Below are 20,329 nucleotides of genomic sequence, written 5' to 3'. Positions count from 1 at the left end.
GATTGCACCGGGAGCCGTCGCTGGGATCACCGTTAAAGCTACAGAAGAGCCTTCGCTCGCCTCTGTATAAAGGATTTGTTTTTTTTCCTCGTTGTAGGCTTACTCCCCCTCTCTTTCCCCTTCCCATCCCACCTTTCGCTTTTTCAACCCCCTTACATTTCCCTTTGCACGGTCTCCCTCGTGCTGTGATTGTGCTTCATCCGCTCCTTCTCCTGGCCTCACTGCTAGTCCCGCACAGAGTGGGGGAGACCTGCGGCAGCGCTGAGTTAACTTTTCCCTTCCTTCCCTGCTTCCCTCCCCCTTCATGCCTGCGCTATTCAAGCAGATCGGGCAGCCTTTCCCCGCTTTCCCCCTTCCCACCCCCCTTTCCTCTGCCTGCTCGGAGGGGAGGCTCTTTTCCGGGATCTCGTCGTCACGGGGGAAGCAGCAGTACATGGCTGATTAATGCATAATAATTGTAATCCATGGGAGGGGGAGGTGCGCCGACAACAAACTGTCTTACTGTGAGTGAGGGGGGAGCCTCGCCGGGCGTGAAGTGTAAGGGAGCCGGCAAGACCGCAGGGACCGTTGTATGATTGTATGCGCCCTCATGCCGGCCACGGACCTACAGATCACGGATCACGCAGGTAAGAGTGCGCATGCGCGCGTGCGTTTTATTATAGTAGATACACATATAGTTAAAATATGGTTGTGTATTGCTACTGTGATGATGGTACTGAGTATTAGATTTATTTATATTTTCTAAAATAAAAAAATATATATCTATAACCCGTTTCATCTACTATTATGAGGAACTAAAAAGCAAGGTGATAAGCACAACAGTTGTAGATCCAAGGAAAATGTATTCAATCCAGTGTCTCGTGGCCCAGGGAGACCTGACACAGCCGTGTTTCAGCATCAGAATGCCTGCATCAGGAGTCAAGTGTTCACAAACACAGCCAGTCGACATTGCACCAGACATAGAATTCACAATAGTAACATAGAAACATGATGGCAGATAAAGGTCAAATTGTCCATCTGCAGTAACCATTATCTCTTCCTCTCTCTAAGAGATCTCATGTGCCTATCCCACGCCTTCTTGAATTCAGACACAATCTCTGTCTCCATCACCTCTTCCGGGAGACTGTTCCACGCATCTACCACCCTTTCTGTAAAAAAGTATTTTCTTAGACTACTCCTGAGCCTATCACCTCTTAACTTTGTCCTATGCCCTCTCATTCTAGAGCTTGTGTGCTTTTATGCCGTATAGGTATTTAAACATCTCTATCATATCTCGGCTCTCCCACCTTTCCTTCAAAGTATACATATTGAGATCTTTAAGTCTGTCCCCATATGTATTATGATGAAGACCACACACCATTTTAGTAGCTTTCCTCTGGACCAAGTCCATCCTTTTTTGTATCTTTTTGAAGGTGCGGCCTCCAGAATTGTATACAGTATTCTAAATGAGGTCTCACCCGAGTCTTATACAGAGGCATCAATTCCTCCTTTATCCTACAAGCCATACCTCTTCCTATGCCCCCTAGCATCCTTCTAGCTTTTGCCTTCACCTTTTCAACCTGTTAGGCCACCTTAAGATCCAGTTTACTCATTTGAGAGAACCATTTTTTAGCAATCAATATTTTATTGACTCCTGTGTTTTTTACATTGTGTTTGCATTTTTTTTCTTGGTTTTGTTGTTCACCTTAAGATCATCACATACAATCACACCCAAGTCCCGCTCTTCTGTCGTGCACATAAGCTCTTCACCCCCTAAACTGTACCGTTCCCTCTGGTTTTTGCAGCCCAAGTGCATTTCCCTTGCCATTTCTTACCATTAAATTTTAGCTGCCAAATTTCAGACCATTCTTCAAGCTTCACTAGGTCTGTCTTCATGCTATTCACACAATCTGGGGTGTCTACTCTATTACAGATTTTGGTATCACCCACAAAGTGAAATCTTACCTGACAGCCCTACAGCAATATTGCTTATAAAAATGTGAAAAAGAACAGGCCCAAGAACAGAACCTTGAGGCATACCACTGGTAACATCTCTTTCCTCAGAGCAATCTCCATTGACCACTACCCTCTATCGTCTTCCACTCAACCAGTTCCTGACCCTGGCCGACACTTTGGGGCCCATCCCGAGTACACTTAGTTTATTCGATGTCTGTGTGTAAACTGTCAAGACATAGTAAAACATTTACAGGATTCAAACTTAATGCTTAATACCATTAGAAAACAGCATCAATATTCATCAAAAGCTTGATTTAAAAAAAGGCTTTTAATTGTTTCTGAAAAGAAAGTACTGGCTGAGAACAAAGTAAATGTATTGGAAGTGAATTCCACATTCTAGAAGCTGCCACCATAACTATCCTCTCCCTGTGTTTATCTAATCTCACATGTCAGAATGATGGTAATTCAAGTTCTGACTTTGTGACTTCAGCCTAAGTGGAGAGGTTTGAATACTCAAAACACAGGCAAGACAAGCAGGAGATTTATAATATAAAACCTTGAAAAAACAACCTCACAATCTTAAAATTGATCCACTACCCAAGAGGGAGTCAATGTAATTGCTTCAAATTAGGAGAAATCGCACATAGCTAGAAGAGCCTGAAATGATTTGTGTTGTAGCATTCTGAGCTACTTGCAGAGCTCCGAGATCTTTTTGGCAAGCCCCAAAATAAGGCATTACAATAATCGAACAGTAGAAATACATATGCCTGAACAATAAAACACAACTGATAAATATTGGCCGTTGTTGTATAAGCTTGAACAACAAAACAGACATTCTTAGCATTTTAATTTTGAAAAAAAATAAATGTTTTAACAAACATTCTTCAAATGGGGTTTCACCGTAAGTTCAGTGTCCAAAATAATTCCCAGAAATTCCATCTCTTCGAGAATGGGAATATCGCAGCCATCAAAAGTAAATGTTTGGGGGAAATCAGAATGACACTTCTCCCTCCGTATTCGTGGTTTCAGCAATCGCGGTTTCAATTATTCACGGTTTTTTTAGCTTGCTGGCTCCTCCCCCCTCAAATTACATCAGCTTGCGTAGAGAAATCGTTGATTCTAAGCATTTACAGAGAAAAACGCCGATTCCCAGCCCTTTCTTCACCGTGTTTTGCCAGGTCTCCCACCTTGTCATTCGCGGTTTCACCATATTCACGATGGTTTTTTAATAGAAAACAGTGAATAACATGTGAAAAAGTTATTTGCGGTTTTTCTGTATTTGCGGTTCTGTTAATCCCCTGTCACAGCGAATACGGAGGGAGAAGTGTAGTCTTTCCTAATAGAAACAATTACTTGTATTTAAACAAAGGGGGTCTTTTACTAACGCGCAGTAGCCGATTTAGCGCACGCTAAATATTAGCATGCGCTAAATGCTAACGCGTCCATAGAATATAATGGGCGCGATCGCGTTTAGTGCGGGCTAAATCGGCTAGCACGCCTTAGTAAAAGACCCCCCAAATTTGTTAGCTCCCAAACTGGATTTAACTGTGCTCAGATATATCCCAAGAAAAAGCAACGGTATCAGTAAACTGCTCTTTAATAGGAAAAAAATAAACTGTATGTCATTGGATTGGAGGAGGTAGTGGCCTAGTGGTTGGAGCTGTTGCCTCGGCGCCTTGAGGTTGCAAGTTTGATCCCAGCCTGCTCACTGTCACCCAACACTCAATTACCCCAGTTAGATTGTGAGCCTGCTGGGACAGATAGGGAAAATACTTACTAATGCCTGATTACTAGTCAGTGCACTATGTAAACTGCTTTGGGTGAACCTCTTCATGGAAAAGTGGTTAATAAATCTAAGAAAATAAATAAATAGAGTCTGTAATAGAGAGTTGCATGGGGACAGAAATCCCATCCATTCCCGCCCGTCCCCGTCAGGATCCTCTCCATCCCCGCCCGTCCCCGTCAGGATCCTCTCCGTCCCCGCCCGTCCCTGTCAGGATCCTCTCCGTCCCCGCCCGTCCCCACCAAGATCCTCTCCGTCCCCGCCCGTCCCCGCCAGGATCCTCTCCGTCCCCGCCCGTCCCCGCCAGGATCCTCTCCGTCCCCACCCGTCCCCGTCAGGATCCTCTCCGTCCCCGCCCGTCCCCACCAGGATCCTCTCCGTCCCCGCCCGTCCCCACCAGGATCCTCTCCGTCCCCGCCAGGATCCTCTCCGTCCCCACCCGTCCCCGTCAGGATCCTCTCCGTCCCCGCCCGTCCCCACCAGGATCCTCTCCGTCCCCGCCCGTCCCCGCCCGTCCCCGCCAGGATCCTCTCCGTCCCCGCCAGGATCCTCTCCGTCCCCACCCGTCCCCGTCAGGATCCTCTCCGTCCCCACCCGTCCCCGCAAGGAATTACTTCCATCCTCGCCCGTCCCCATAAAAATCAGCAATTACTTCTGACAGGATCGTCAATTCCACAGTTTCTTTTGTGTTTGCGCTGCTGTTTTCCTTGTGGAATCTCTTTGGTGGAACCCTTTTTTTGTTTTCTGTTCAGGTAATTAACTTATAAATCCCCTCTTTTACTAAGGCTGATGTGTCCATTATATTATATGGACGAACCCTGCTTCCAAAGCCTTCCATCCCCGTGGGAGTCCTGTGGGCCAGAGGGGGGTCCCTGTGGGAGTCCCGTGGGTTACGGGGGGATTCCTGCGGGACCCGCGGGATTCCCACGATCCCCGCTCCCGTGCAGACCTCTAGTCTGCAATTGACACCCAAACAAGCAAGGACTTTACAAAGTGGAGCAGCATAATAATGGAGAAAGTGAAGAACAATAATGGAGAAAGTGAAGAACTTTGCAGTACCCCTCAGGAAATATTTGTCCTTGAAAAACCTCGTAATTTAACTCAACTTAGAAATTGTCTTTCATTCAAAAAAGAGTTTAAAACTGATGAGTTGCAGAACCAATTACATAGTGGATGGTAGCAGATAAAGACAGTGCAGTCCATCCAGCGTGCCCGTCAAGGCAGCCAGAGCCACACCTGCAGGTTACACTCCTTCATGATTCACGAACAGAGCAGTTGGCAAGTCACCATGATGCCAGCCACAGAAAGGCAGTTAGATATGATGCAATCCTGGAAAAAGTGCTTTGTCCGCACTGCAGCACAGTCTTATTCAGAGTCGAGTCGTGATTAATCCAACAATGTTGCAGTCAGACTAAAGCTTTTAATCTTAGCTGCTGCATATTACACATAGAAGGCGTAGGAGCCAGCGTTTTGAAAATGATTAGGGGTGCTCAACTCGTAACACGCAACAAATTTTCCCCTCGCCCAGCAAAGACAAAAACACATCTAGTAACACATGGTAGTGATGTATTTAAATGTCAAGAGCAGGGGAAGGGGTTGTGGACAAAGCTAGGGTCCGACCACTCTCTCCTTCCCTTCCCAGCGTGTCGGCATCATACTCTCTTCCTTCCCTCCCTCCATTCAAGCCATTTTCTCCAACCAGTCTCTCTTTTCCATCAGCCCATCTGCACCATACTCTATGCCCCTGATTTTTTTCATTTCTCCTCATTTTATCTCTCCCCTCCATCCTCCCTCTGTACTTTTTACAATTTTTCTCCTCCTGCATAGGAATAATCCGGGGGCAGGGAATTTAATTGCTCTTGGCCTACTCTGCTCCTTAAATCTTTTTAACCTCGTCTGCTTCTCATTTTCCCTTTTTCCAGCCTTCTATTTCCCTCCTCTCCCTAGTCAGTTGCCGTTCCAAGCAGGTTTGGCTCCCCCATCCCTTTACCGATTCCCATTTCTTCCTCTCCTGTACAGGTGAGACTTCCCTTCGTTTGTAGATTTATCTAATCTTCAATTCGTGACCTCCCACTGACCACAGGCTTGGATCATTTCCTTGCTGTTCCCTGCCTGACTCCAGGCACATTCCTGTGTTTTGGGGACTGGTTCCTCATCCCCTTTTGCTCTGCAGCGCTTACCCTGGCACTCAGAGATTCCAAACCAACGGCCATCTTTCTGCCTACATAGTCCACATCAGATTCTTTGCCAAATGTTCACCCTGAGCGTTTGGAAACCCTGCAAGGATCACAGGTTGAAACCTCAAAGATTACATGCTGAGTGGGAGAACCTGTTCTAGCGGTGACCCGTCCAATGCGCGCAGGATGTTGGTGTGCCGACAGTTCTGCCCTGACATTTGGGTGCATGACAAATGCACACTGCCCCCTTATGCCTTCCCGTTTGCACTCTGAGGTGGGGTTTTGGGGGGGGAAACCCCCCCAACACACTTGCGCTTTCATTGAGCTACACTTACAACTCGCACTCTCCTCCCAAAACCTTCCCGTGTCCGCTCTTCCGCTCTGGTGGGTGGGTGTGGGAAACCCCCCCCCCCTACAATCACACTCACCTTCAGGGGGATGGCATCGCGCTCTCAATTTGAAGATTGCTGCAAACAGCCGCCCCCTAAACTTACAATTGTTCCCCAAAAACCCCGCACCCTTCGCGCGCGCACTTGTCGGTGCGCGTATTTGACAGAGCAGAATTGTCGGGGCGCAATTGTCCTGTTCTAGTGGCCCAAGTCATAGGAACATGCCCTGCCCTGCAAAGGAAGGAGTAGCCTCATGGTTAGTAACATAGTAACATAGTAGATGACGGCAGATAAAGACCCGAATGGTCCATCCAGTCTGCCCAACCTGATTCAATTTAAATTTTTTTTAAATTTTTTCTTCTTAGCTATTCCTGGGCAAGAATCCAAAGCTCTACCCGGTACTGTGCTTGGGTTCCAACTGCCGAAATCTCTGTCAAAACCTCTCCAGCCCATCTACACCCTCCCAGCCATTGAAGCCCTCCCCAACCCATCCTCTACCAAACGGCCATATACACACAAAGACCGTGCAAGTCTGCCCAGTACTGGCCTTAGTTCAATTTTTAATATTATTTTCTGATTCTAGATCCTCTGTGTTCATCCCACGCTTCTTTGAACTCAGTCACAGTTTTACTCTCCACCACCTCTCACGGGAGCGCATTCCAGGCATCCACCACCCTCTCCGTAAAGTAGAATTTCCTAACATTGCCCCTGAATCTACCACCCCTCAACCTCAAATTATGTCCTCTGGTTTTACCATTTTCCTTTCTCTAGTGCAGCAAACTGAGATCCTGGGGAACCGGACTCGATTCTCACTGCAGTTCCTTAGGACCCTGGGTAAATCACTTAGCCCTCCATTTCTGCATTGGGAGCCCACTAGGGGCAGAGAAAGTAAAGTATACAGCACTGTGTACATTTAGCAGCACTCTATAAATGATTAGTAATGGTTTGTGGCTGATGATAAAAACCATTGCTTACATTACATTACATTAGTGATTTCTATTCCGCCATTACCTTGCGGTTCAAGGCGGATTACATCCAAACTAAAACAAGAATTACATTCAAAATTTGAAGGAATAAAATAAGCGATGACTTAAAATTTTTAAGGTAATAAAAATGTCGGGTAAAAGAGTTACCAACGGGAAGTAGAAGTCTTTAGGAGACAGGAATAGGGTGAATTATGGGGTTTTAGATAACGTTTGGTAACTATAAGAATATTAGAGAGTATTAAGGGTATAGAGAGTGTTGGATGTTGGGTTGGGATTGGTCGGGCTGGATAGGTTTTATGTATTTACAGTGTCATGATATGCAATTACTGCACATGCGTAGGCTTACCAGGCGTCCGGATTTGTCCGGGCATGTGGACGGCTTTTCAGAACCCGGCACTTTGTCTAGGTTTTGAAAAGCTGTTGAGATCGTGGCCGAGTCTGGATCGGATGCGATGCGGTGACATCACGCACATTCACGCGACCTCATCGCATCGGCGCATACGTAGATGCACTCCGGACTTGGTCCGAAGAGACGAGGTTTGAGTGGGGTTGGGGGTGTGGAACAGGGCAGGTTACCCTACACATGCATAGTTAAAGAAATCTCGCACATTCAGCTAAAAGCTCTCGTTTCTTGCATCCAGTTAGAAGGAAGCATTTCTGTCAAGAGTGGTAGCACTATATCCGCCATCTCCATAGCCACATTTGCCTTTTCATTTTCTTTGTAGTAACCAGCACTTCATGTTTCCTGGATGGCTGAGTTGTTGATCCATCTGTTGTTCGTCTGGGCTTATATAGCAAGGGTCCCAGGAAGGTACCTGCAACTACCAGGTAAAGCTGAAGACACAGAATGGTGTCAGGTCAAAAGCGCGAGCAGACAACTGAGCGCAGCACGGAGGCACGCGCCAAAGAAAAAGACTGTTTTTAGAGGCTACGACGGGAGGTGTGGGGGGGAACCCCCCCCCACTTTACTTAATACAGATCGCACCACGTTGTGGGGGGTTTGGGGGGTTGTAACCCCCCACATTTTACTGAAAACTAAACTTTTTCCCTGTTTTTAGGGAAAAAGTTACTTTTTCCCTAAAATGTGGGGGGTTACAACCACTGTTCCCTCTAAGCTGAGCAGGAGTCCTCCACCCACAGTCTCACCAATAGAGGGTGCTGTTTTACTGTCACATTTTTCAATTGTGAGGGACAGGCAAGTTCTGCAGGACGGGGGGGGGGGGGCTCCCCAACAAAACCCCCCGTCACAGCCCCTAAAAACAGTCTTTTTCTTCGGCGCACGCCTCCATCTTGCGCTCAGTTGTCAGCACGCGCCTTTGTCTTCCGCGTTACTGTATATGAACCCACAGAATTGAATTCCAGAGCACAAACCTTGCATTAGTCTTACAAGTGTAAAGGATGAATACAATAAAATCCCTCACCTCCAGACAGTCTTAAAGACCATCAAATGTAGATCACTAGAACCTAATAGACTCCCAATAACTATCAAGATTCCAGGTCCACCTTAATAATGGTTGCTGGGCTTTTCTTTTAGGAACTTGTCATAAGAACATAAGAATAGCCTTACCGGATCAGATCAATGGTCCATCTAGCCCACTATCCCATCTTCGCGGAGGCCAATCCAAGTCATAAGTGCCTGGCAAAATCCCAAATAGTAGCAGCTTTCATTCCCGAAAGCGGCAACAAAAAGGAAACTTTTTAGTGAACTTTTAAATCGTTCTGATACTGATTCTTCTCGGAGATGACTAGGTAAATGGATCCACTGGATTCGTTTCGCCTTGTATTAATTACCTTTAAAGAATGTAGAAATGGTTCGTTTCACAAACTATATTTCATGTTTGGTTTTATGTACTGTAGGCTTTGTATATTAAATGAATAATTTTATAGGTAACTTGAATATAAAGCAAAGAGTTCCAATCAGGCACATATGCATGGATGGGCCATGGCCCCTCCAGTCTGGCAGTGACCTCTGCCAATGACAGGAGAACTCTAAAGCAGTGGTCTCCAACTCAAACCTTTTGCAGGGCCACATTTTGGATTTGTAGGTAGTCGGAGGGCCTCAGAAAAAAATAGTGAATGTCTTATTCAAGAAATGACAATTTTGCATGAGGTAAAACTCATTATAGTTTATAAATCTTTCCTTTTGGCTAAGTCTTACTAATAATATTGTAATTTATTGCTAAAGAGACATATGATCAAGAAACTGTTTTATTTTACTTTTGTGATTATGATAAACATACCGAGGGCCTCAAAATAGTACCTGGCAGGCTGCATGTGGCCCCCAGGCCGCGAGTTTGAGATCACTGCTGTAAACCGTTCTGAGCTCCCCTGGGACAATGGTATAGAAAACTGAATGAATGAATAAATAAGTTTAAGCAGCTTAGTGCCCACCCTTGTTCATCTTGGCTCCACTAAAACATCAGTCCTGGCTACAGCACTGGTGTACAGGGTGGAATCATATTCAATTGCATTACTGGTAAAACTAGCACATTTTCTCCTTTGCAGGAGCCCCAGTTGTAGATCTTCACTGCTCTGTGCTCTATCCACACAGCATGTCGTGTCACTGGACCCCAGTGGATGGGGCTGAACCTAGCACCATATACAGCCTCATGTATAAAACAAGGTATGCAAGAGACACATTAGGCCTGGTTCTGGAGTGAATTCTGACTTGTACTGGCTATGACGTGTCAGCCAGTGGTGTAGCTACAGGTGGGCTTGAGTGGGCACAGGCCCACCGATTCTTGGCTCAGGACTACCCAGTCTGGTGGCCAACTAGGTCCCCAGAGCACCTCAGTGGTAGCCACTCACTCCCCCATCCCATGCTCCTCCGTGCCCAGATCCAACATCTGTTTCTCCCCTGCCCAAGGCCTAGGAACTCCCCCCCCTGAACCTTCTCTCCTTGCTCTACCTGAGAACAGATTGCTGGCTGCACCAGCCTCACTGGCTTTCCTCTGCTACATCCCGCCTTGGAGGAAACAGGAGGTGACACGGGCGGGACAAGGCAGAGGAAAGCCTGAAGAAAGCCTCCAGTGATTCTTAGGTAGAGTGGAGGAGGGGAGGGGAATTACTGGACCGCAGGCATGGAAAGATTTGTAATGTTTATTAAGATTAAGGTAGTAGTGGTGGTGGGGAGTTTTAGAAGGGCCCAGTCGTATGTACTCTGGGCCCACCCAAAATGGCAGGTGTGTCAGTCGCTCTCAGTCATTGGTACTATGGCCTCCAATAAAGCTTAAGGGGTCGATATAAGAGACCTGACAGAAGGGCTTCGAGGTAAAATAACATTGTTTGCCGATGATGCCAAACTGTGCAATGTAGTGAGCAAAAGCACAACAGACAAAAAAGCAATGACAGACGATATGGTGCATGACTTACTTCTGCTGGAGCACTGGTCTAGGTCCTGGCAACTCAGTTTCAATGCCAAAAAATGCAAAGTCATGCACCTGGGAAGCCAGAATCCATGCAAGATCTACACCCTAAATGGCGAGATCCTGACAAGAACTGTAGCAGAAAGAGACTTGGGAGTGATTGTCAGAGAAGACATGAAGTCGGCAAACCAAGTGGAGCAAGCTTCATCCAAAGCAAGGCAAATCATAGGTTGCATACGCAGGAGTTTCATCAGCCGTAAACCTGAAGTCATTATGCCACTATATAGATCCATGGTGAGACCGCACCTGGAGTACTGTGTGCAATTCTGGAGGCCGCATTACCGCAAGGATGTGCTGAGACTGGAGTCGGTCCAGAGAATGGCCACCAGGATGGTCTCGGGACTCAGGGAGCTCCCGTACGAGGAGCGGTTGGGGAATTTGCAGCTCTACTCACTCGAGGAGCGTCGAGAGAGGGGAGACATGATCGAGACATTCAAATATCTCACGGGCCGCATCAAGGTGGAAGAAGACATCTTCTTCTTCAAGGGTCCCGCGGCAACAAGGGGGCATTCGTGGAAAATCAGGGGCGGGAAACTGCACAGTGACACTAGGAAGTTCTTCTTCACTGAAAGGGTGGTTGATCGCTGGAATAGTCTTCCACTTCGGGTTATTGAGGCCACCAGTGTGGCGGATTTTAAGGCCAGATGGGATAGACATGTGGGATCTATCCGCAAAGATAGATAGTGAGGATCACTGGGGTGGGCAGACTTGATGGGCCTTGGCCCTTATCTGCCGTCTATTTCTATGTTTCTATGTTTCTATGATGTTCAAAGAGATTGCACTGGGCAGGAGCAGCTCTTGCCCATGTAGGGTTCTCCAAGGTATTCAGTGACACTTAACGGAATAGTGCTGCTGAGTATCCCCTCTAATTGCCTAAACTGAAACCAGCTCTACTGTGGGCGGTGTGGAGGAGATGGCGCTTACGGGGTGAAGTGCCAATATTCAGCACTTAACTGGATAAAGTTACTGGACCATTCAGACCGCATAGAACGCATCTTTACTGGTTTCGCTTGTCCAATTAAGGGCTGAATGTTGGCCCTGAACCAGATAAGAGCAGGCCACCTGCACATACCTCGATATTCGGTGCCCATGCCCAGACACGGCCCAACATCAAGTTTTTTTAAAGTTTTATTAAAAATTTGATATACTGTCAAATCAGAATACAAGGCAGTTTCCAAAGATAAAATAGGGTAATGTATACTAATACAACATAATAACTGGGGTTCAAGAAAGGATTGGACAATTTCCTGCTGGAAAAGGGGATAGAGGGGTATAGATAGAGGATTACTACACAGGTCCTGGACCTGTTGGGCCGCCGCGTGAGTGGACTGCTGGGCACGATGGACCTCAGGTCTGAACCAGCAGAGGCATTGCTTATGTTCTTATAACATAGGGGACAGGGGACAGCCCTGCCTAGTGCCTCTCTCAATGAGGAATGAGTCAGTGATTACATCATTAACCAGGAGACGTGCTCTCGGATTCATGTATAAAGTCTGTATCGCCCGAGCACACCAACCATTTAATCCGATGTAGTCAAGCACCTCAAATAAATATGTCCAGTCTACTTGGTCGAAGGCTTGTGCGGCATCTAAACTAAGTAACAACATTGGTATGTATTGAGCCTGCATATGTGCCAGAGTTAGTTTCGCCTTACAGACATTATGGACTGCCTGTATATCTCTCACAAAACCCACTTGATCCAGGGCAATGATATTGCGAAAGAGGAGCGCTAATCGATCTGCGAGTATTTTGGACAAAATTTTTATATCCATATCCAGAAGCGAGATAGGTCTGTAGGAATCAGGAACTGTTTCCTACCTCCCAGGTTTCAATATTAAAGTGATTAAGGCCTCCGGTAATCGCCCTTCCTCAACTACCCGAGCATAGTATTCACGTAACGGGGGCCCAATCTGGGGAACTAGTAACTTATAAAATTCGTCCGTAAAGCCATCTGTCCCTGGGGCCAAATAATTCCTTTGGGTCTGAATGGCTTTCTGTAATTCTTTAATAGTGATTGGTACATTCAAAGACTGCACGTCCTGCTCTAGCAATTTAGGAAGGCCGGAATCCTCCAAATAATCCCAAATGGGAGGCTCTGTCCCCGAGTCCCACCAACCATACATACCCTTAAAGTAGTCGCAGAATAATTGCGCTATCTGGTCGGTAGAATGGTGTAACTGACCCAGGCCATTTCTAAGACCAAAGACAAAGTGCTTTCTCCGTGCTTGTTTGGTCAAACGTGCCAACAATTTCCCCGATCAGTTCCCATAATGATGGTATTGAAACTTCTGGTAAAACATCTTAACTGTGCGCTCATGTATAAATGAATTTAAGGCCGTCTCTACAGAAATGAGGCGTTCCTTGTTAGCACGGGACGGCTGTTGAGTATATCGGCGTTTAGCTACAGCTAATTCTCTTTCCAAATGAACTATGCCCCTAGACAAGCGTCTATTGCGATCAATAACATATGCTATACAGTCCCCTTGAAGAACCACCTTAGCCGTGCTCCCAAAAAGTATGGGATCCTGCCGGTGCTGATCATTAAATTCGGAAAACTCTTCCCAGTTAGTCATACTGTCCTAACTTTATTCAGATAGCTGTCCAGGTGGAGGATAAGTCTATCTGTGCCAACACTCGCCAGTTGCAGTATGTGTGCAAATCATTGGCATATGTGCATAAGCACTGTTCTGTATTTTACAGGTAGAAACTGGGCGAAGCATGGGTGGGACTTGTACATATGCACATAAGTTGTAGAATACAGTAAGTTACATGCACATCACTGAAACTTAGATGCACACACTCGGACCCTGATTCAAAGTTAGGCGCCTAGATCGACATGCCTAGCCAATTGGCACTGATAATTGAAAATGCCATTAAAAACGCATTTAAAAATGATTAAAAAAATTAATTTGCCGGTAGGCGCCAACCACTGTGATGTAGGCATCTACAGTGAGGTGCCAACCAGTACCTACCGGCAAGGTAGGCATGGTTAGAGGCAGATTTGGGGCAGTTTGGGTGTGGATTGAGTGAGGCGCTGTTATTTTAGGGCAAGAAAACCCTGGCTTAATATACTGACGTTTAAGGTGCCTATTTAGGCTCTGCTAGGCCCGATTCTATAAAGGCACCTAGCTGCTTTTCTAGACACCTACCGAGTTAGGCACTGATTATAGAATCTGGCCCTTGGTGTCAGCTCTATGGCTGGCATCATTGCTCAGGCCTAACTTATAAACATGTATTTTTATGGTTACAGTAGCATTCTGTAAAGGAAAGTAAAAACCTATGTTCCTTTATAGCAATGGTGTCCAATGGTGTCCAACCTTAGTCCTCGAGATCCGCAACACGACCAGTTCCTACCCAAACCCCACCTACCCACTCTATACCCTTAATATACTCTACTATTGTTACATTGTTATATTGTTAATATACCCCATTGTTCCCACATCCCTTAAGTTAACTCAACTTGTACGTCAACTCAACTTGTACCCCACTAATCTTCTGTAAACCGCATAGAACTTAACGGTATTGCGGTATATAAACTGTTATTATTATTATTATTATTACTATGCTTCTAACTACCAACTAATGCTAAAATGCAGCTATTTACCCAACACTTACCACCTTAAGATCTCGACAACTCTCTGGTAATTCTTATGTAACTCTTAGGACATCTCTTATGCTATTCCTGTAAACTTTTATGTAATCTCTGAAAACTTTTTTGTAATTCGCCTTGAACCGCAAGGTATTGGTGGAATAGAAATCACTAATGTAATGTAATGTAAAGGTTTTCAGGATTTCCCCAATGAACCCGCATGAGATCCGTTTGCATGCATGTCCTCCATTGTATGCAAATAGATCTCATGTACATTTATTACATAAACAAAATACCCAAATGAGAGCTATGTTTCACACTGCTTCTTATGCTTATAAATAATTTGTCATTTATTATAATAATATAGTACCATCAAAACCTTTAAAACATATTATAACATTATTTCATACTAAACATACACACAATTATTCTCCCAAACAGTGAAGCCCCCCCCAAATCTATTCAACACATAGAAAAAGTTAAAATTCATGAAAAGTTCATCCTTTCAATAAAACACTGTATTCAGTGCCTAATCTTACCTGTATCGGTTCTCAATTATCTTCTGCACGCCGTTGTCTACTGGATTTGCCTCCACTTTCAAATTCAATCAAACTTGAGAACATTTATGTACATTTATTAGGGAAATCCAGAAAACCCGATAGGGCAAGGGTTAAGGTTGGGCACCTCTGTTTTATAGAATAGGCTCCTATCGTCACCCCAGAAACAAGAGCCCAACCACTAGGTGTCGGCTTTGAGCAAGGGCTGGGGAGATGTGAACACTTCCTCCTCAGCATTCACAGTCCTGGCTAGGCCACAGAGTGGAAAGCACGACCCAGGAATGAGAGCCATGTCCTTCCCAGATGGCAGTACACAATACTGTCCCCGCTGCTGTTTGTGTCATTATCCAAGAAAAGGGACCAAGTCTTAGAAACTGAATTATTCTGCTGGCTAAGTAGGATGATTGATTTGGTATAAACTTATGCGTATAAGTAGGATGATCGATGTGCCGGTACGCTATCACATTTTAGCAAGCTCCCTTACACACAAAGGAGAAATAGCCATTATGGATTACAGAGAAATGTATACTGGCACTAGATCTCAATATGTGTCACATTAGGTTAAAAACTTATTTTTAAAAAATGTGCACTGCCAAGGAGAACTATGCAAATTGTAACCTGGTAAACTCTATTTGGACTAGATCCCTAGTTTGTATCAAATTAGGATACAACCTTGTATAGTAAACCTGTTCTGTAATTATGTCAAATTGTAACCTGTCAACTATATAATACTATATGTATGTTTAACCTGTAAACCATTGTGAGTTCTTTGGGGGACAATGAATTAAATAAATAACATAAGTAGGACGACTGATTATGGCATAATAATGCTGGTGTTAATACCTCACTGCTATAGAAGCCCCTGTTAACTCAATATAAAGCCTTTGTATTGTACAGAGCCCATGTATTACAATGATACACCGTCAAAAGCGCGGTGGGCAACGGTGCTCCAACAATCCCATGCCAACATTTGAGTGCAAGAGAAATGCGTGCTGTTGCTTTCAGACTTTCCATTTTATGCTGTGAGGGGGTGTGTGGAGGGAACCCCCCCCCCCCCCCGACTACACGTAGAACTGCTCGCTCTCCCATTGGGGGGGTGAACCCACCCAGTACACTGAAAACTCCCGTTCTTTTCGCTGTTCGGGAGCTTTCAGTGTAGTGGGCAGGGGGGTCCCCCCCACAATGGGAGTGTGAGGACTTCTAAGTGTAATGGGGGGTTCACCCCCTCCCCTTAGAGTGAAAAAGGGAAGGCCTCAAAGCGGCGGTGAGCATTTGTCCTGCGCTCAAATACAGCGCGGGATTGTCGGTGCACCGTTGTCCTCCGTGGTTTTGACGCGTCACCATTGTAACACCTTTACAGAAGCTCTTTGCAACTCTGTATTGTAACACCTTTACAGAAGCTCATGCAAACCGCTCTGAATTGACTCCCCAGTCATTACTAACAGACTAGAAGCTCAAAATAAACAATAAGTAATTAGGAAGATGCCGATTCAAATGCAACAGATCACATCTTACCATTTCATGTGCCAGAGATGTACCGTTTCAATTAACAAAAATGCTTACTTATAAACAGAACCCAACTGGTATTTCTCAAGTTGCACTAAGACTTGGTACCTTTTCTTAGATTGCAACACCTTTCACTCAATCCTTTCTCCTTTCTGGGAGAATTGATCTTGTTAGACAAATACTAAAAAGCTGAAATTTATCTCGAATTCCATTGCTATGAAATTGACACACTCAACTAATTGGATTTAGCAGAATGAAAACAGCGGAAGAATGTAAGGATTATGTCACCGCTGGCCCAAACTCCTGCTACTTCAGTCGTGCCAATCTCTATCTGTATTTCACTTATGAAGTTTGGCTGGAAACTTTTAATCAGTTTGGATATCAGAGGTCAAAGAAGCTGGTCTTTAACACAGAAGAAGTAGGTAAGTGTAAATCAGCTAAGCTCATTTTTGGGAAACGAAAGTATGATCATGTTTCCCCTTTGTTGAAAAAGCTTCACCGGCTCCCAGTTCTTTTTAGGATCCAGTTCAAATGCGCATGCATAATCTTCAAGCTTCTCTACGGAATATTTGATCCTTTTGTCCCCTTATGTTGGAATACCCTTAGACTTTGCCATTTGTCCCTGTACTAGTGTTGTGAAAAAGAGAATGCCTCTTCTACAGGGAAGCGCCTAGGTCTCTTTGCCCATTCAGGCTGTGAGAAACCTCTTACGGCAGCACAGCTGAGGAAGAGCACACTTTTTGTCTACGTAGAAATTATAAGGATTTGAAATTACCGTTCTTTTGGCAGCTTAGTTTTTTGTGTTATTGTCTATTCTATATCTGGAATTAGGGATTTGGAAAGAGACTTATTGTAAAAAAAAAGTGAACCCTTGTTGGCCTTACGTGTTGAGGCCTTTTATTCCCATCAGTATTCAAGGCCATTTATCTAGCTAACGGCTGTCGTTATCCATTTAATGATGGTGTTGGACTGCCACTGGTGAGGCAAACAGTGGAGGCCAACCAATGTATATTCCAAGAGTTGCTATTCAAAAGCCAACACGTGTGAATTTTTTGTTGAGATTGTTGGAGCCCTGGGGTAAGCCTTTTGGCTGAAACACAGTCTGTGTTGGGTTTTGAATAACAATTCTTGAATATACATTGGCTGGTCTCTGCTGTTTGCTTCACCTGGATTCTCCTGTGGAGAGTCTCTTGTTATTGTTGAAATGCCAGGCTTTCTGTGACACTATGTGGAGGATAACAACAATTCAAATAGAAGAGTCATGAGGAAAAGATATCCATCACCCAGTGGTGGACAATTCAGGATAAACTTTATTGGTAGCAGCACAGCAAAGACTCGACACTGTAATTTTATTTCATAGACTCTTGATAAAGGCATAATTGCCGAATCACTGTCAGTGTCGAGTCTTTGCTGTGCTGCCAAGTTTATCCTGAATTGTCCACTACTACGTCCAGATTTCCCCGGACATCCTCCTTTATGCCACTTTTGAGGTGTTTTTGGAAGAATTCATTAAAGTTTGACTTCACTTTTATTCCAGGCAAAAGCAATTGGGGGGAGGTGGGGGAGGCAAATTTCAGATAGCAAAAATATTCCAGCATTTTTAATGGTTATAAATGGAGGTGCAAGACCTGAGCGATTTTTTAATGAAGCAAATTCTTGGTAGAAGTATTATTTGCTTACTAAATCTGAGGCTTGAATAGAGGTATCAGATCTTTGGTAAACATGGTGAGCAAACTGTAATTACAGCCACTTTGTTACCTTAAGTGGTGAGTTAGATTAAACTGAAATCCATCTTGTGTCCTTGTCTTGAACTGTCAAGATCCAAGTCACCGGCTGCACACTTGTGGTGATGCCCAGCAGGCATTGGGAAGTGTGACTATTTGCCGAAGGCAGAGTAATTCCACAGCTGCGGTCTAGCAGACTCTCAGATCTCAACGAAAGAGGATTTTCAATAAAGTGGCACCACCATTTTCATTTAATTACAATTGAATTAATGGATGTTTAGGGCATAACATACACTTCCCTGAAACTAAACGGCCTAGATTATCCTATCAACCCCACCATAAAAATACTTGGAGTCATCCTAGATAGATGCTTGACCTCGGGAGTAAAAGTGCAAAAAAGTCAAAAAGCAGTTTATGCCACGGAGAGCAGGCACGTGCGCAGTAGAGAGTTGCGCGGGGACAGAAATCCCACCCATCCCTGCCCGTATCCTCTCCATCCCCACCCATCCCCACAAGGATCCTCTCTGTCCCCGCCAGGATCCTCTCCGTCCCCACCCATCTCCGCAAGGAATTACCTCCATCCCTACCCGTCCCCATAAAAAGCAGCAATTACTTCTGACAGGATCATCAATTCCACAGTTTCTTTTGCTGTTTTCCTTGTGGAATCTCTTTGGTGGAACCCTTTTTTTGTTTTCTGTTCAGGTAATTAACTTATAAACTCCCTCTCTTACTATATATTATATGGATGGACCCTGCTTCCAAAGCCTTCCATCCCCCTGGGAGTCCCGTTAGCTAGAGGGGGGTCCCCGTGGGAGTCCCGTGGGCCAGAGGGGTTCCCCATGGGAGTCCCATGAGTTAGGGGGGATTCCCGCGACCCCCGTTCCCATGCAGACCTCTAATGTGCAGACCATCTACAGGCAAAGAAGATGGTCTGCACATGCGTCAGGATTGCTCTGCAGTGATCCGTGCGGTCAGTGCGGGGCGTGCCTCCGATTGCCGCAATTTGCATGAGGACGCGTTGTGAATCGGTCACCCGGGAAGACTCAGCCACGGATTGCCCAGCAAAGGGAAGCTCAGTGAATCTAGCCCTTAGGCGGGTTTGGGGACGTTTTTCTTGTTTTTAAATGCCCCTAAATGTATAATGGGGAGCTTAAATGCAGCTGTAGCAGGGCAAAGAGATGGATTAGGCGTGTTGGTTATAAGATTGCACAAAACAGATGCAGCTTCAGTGAGTGTCTGCTCAAGCCTGATCTTTTACTGCTTCTGGGTTTTATTTTATGAATGTCTTTTAAATCCCATTCTGAGTTAATTGAATCCCTTAATGTGGAGAGTACCCAAGAAAGGGACTTGGGGGTAATGGTGGACATGACAATGAAGCCGATGGCACAGTGCGCAGCGGCCGCTAAGAAGGCAAATAGAATGCTAGGCATAATCAAGAAGGGTATTACAACCAGAACGAAAGAAGTTATCCTGCCGTTGTATTGGGCGATGGTGCGTCCGCATCTGGAGTACTGCGTCCAATATTGGTTGCCGTACCTTAAGAAAGATATGGCGTTACTCGAGAGGGTTCAGAGAAGAGCGACACGGCTGATAAAAGGGATGGAAAACCTTTCATACGCTGAGAGATTGGAGAAACTGGGTCTCTTTTCCCTGGAGAAGAGGAGACTTAGAGGGGATATGATAGAGACTTATAAGATCATGAAGGGCATAGAGAGAGTAGAGAGGGACAGAAAGAGAGAGAGAAAGGGAGACAGAGAGAAATAGAGAGAGAGAGAGAGAGAGAGAAATAGAGAGAGAGAGAGAGAGAGAGAGAAAGAAATAGAGAGAGAAAGGGAGAGAGAGAAAGGGAGAGAGAAAAAGAGAGAGATAGAGAAAGATTGGAGAAACTGGGTCTCTTTTCCCTGGAGAAGAGGAGACTTAGAGGGGATATGATAGAGACTTATAAGATCATGAAGGGCATAGAGAGAGTAGAGAGGGACAGAAAGAGAGAGAGAAAGGGAGACAGAGAGAAATAGAGAGAGAGAGAGAGAGAGAGAGAAATAGAGAGAGAGAGAGAGAGAGAGAGAAAGAAATAGAGAGAGAAAGGGAGAGAGAGAAAGGGAGAGAGAAAAAGAGAGAGATAGAGAAAGATTGGAGAAACTGGGTCTCTTTTCCCTGGAGAAGAGGAGATTTAGAGGGGATATGGTAGAGACTTACAAGATCATGAAGGGCATAGAGAGAGTAGAGAGGGACAGATTCTTCAAACTTTCGAATAATAA

The 20,329-nt window shown here is 45.1% G+C and overlaps 1 protein-coding gene across 4 annotated transcripts in view; it reads left to right on the top strand.

Annotated features, from left to right (window-relative positions):
* LOC117346911 (cytokine receptor-like factor 1) overlaps positions 1-20,329 on the top strand; it is a 43,069-nt gene that overhangs the window by 13,282 nt on the left and 9,458 nt on the right. For 3 of the 4 annotated variants that reach the window (XM_033917159.1, XM_033917158.1, XM_033917160.1), the window contains 3 exons: positions 7,996-8,098; positions 9,776-9,893; positions 16,597-16,769. In XM_033917159.1, coding sequence (XP_033773050.1) covers positions 8,020-8,098; positions 9,776-9,893; positions 16,597-16,769 — 370 coding nt within the window. In that variant the 5' untranslated portion in view covers positions 7,996-8,019. The remainder of the gene's footprint in view (positions 1-7,995; positions 8,099-9,775; positions 9,894-16,596; positions 16,770-20,329) is intronic. The other variant, XM_033917161.1, reaches the window with a different exon arrangement.

Source organism: Geotrypetes seraphini, chromosome 12 (assembly GCF_902459505.1).
Source record: "Geotrypetes seraphini chromosome 12, aGeoSer1.1, whole genome shotgun sequence".
In the NCBI taxonomy this organism is placed as follows: domain Eukaryota; kingdom Metazoa; phylum Chordata; class Amphibia; order Gymnophiona; family Dermophiidae; genus Geotrypetes; species Geotrypetes seraphini.
This window is presented reverse-complemented; position numbering and strand designations above follow the sequence as displayed.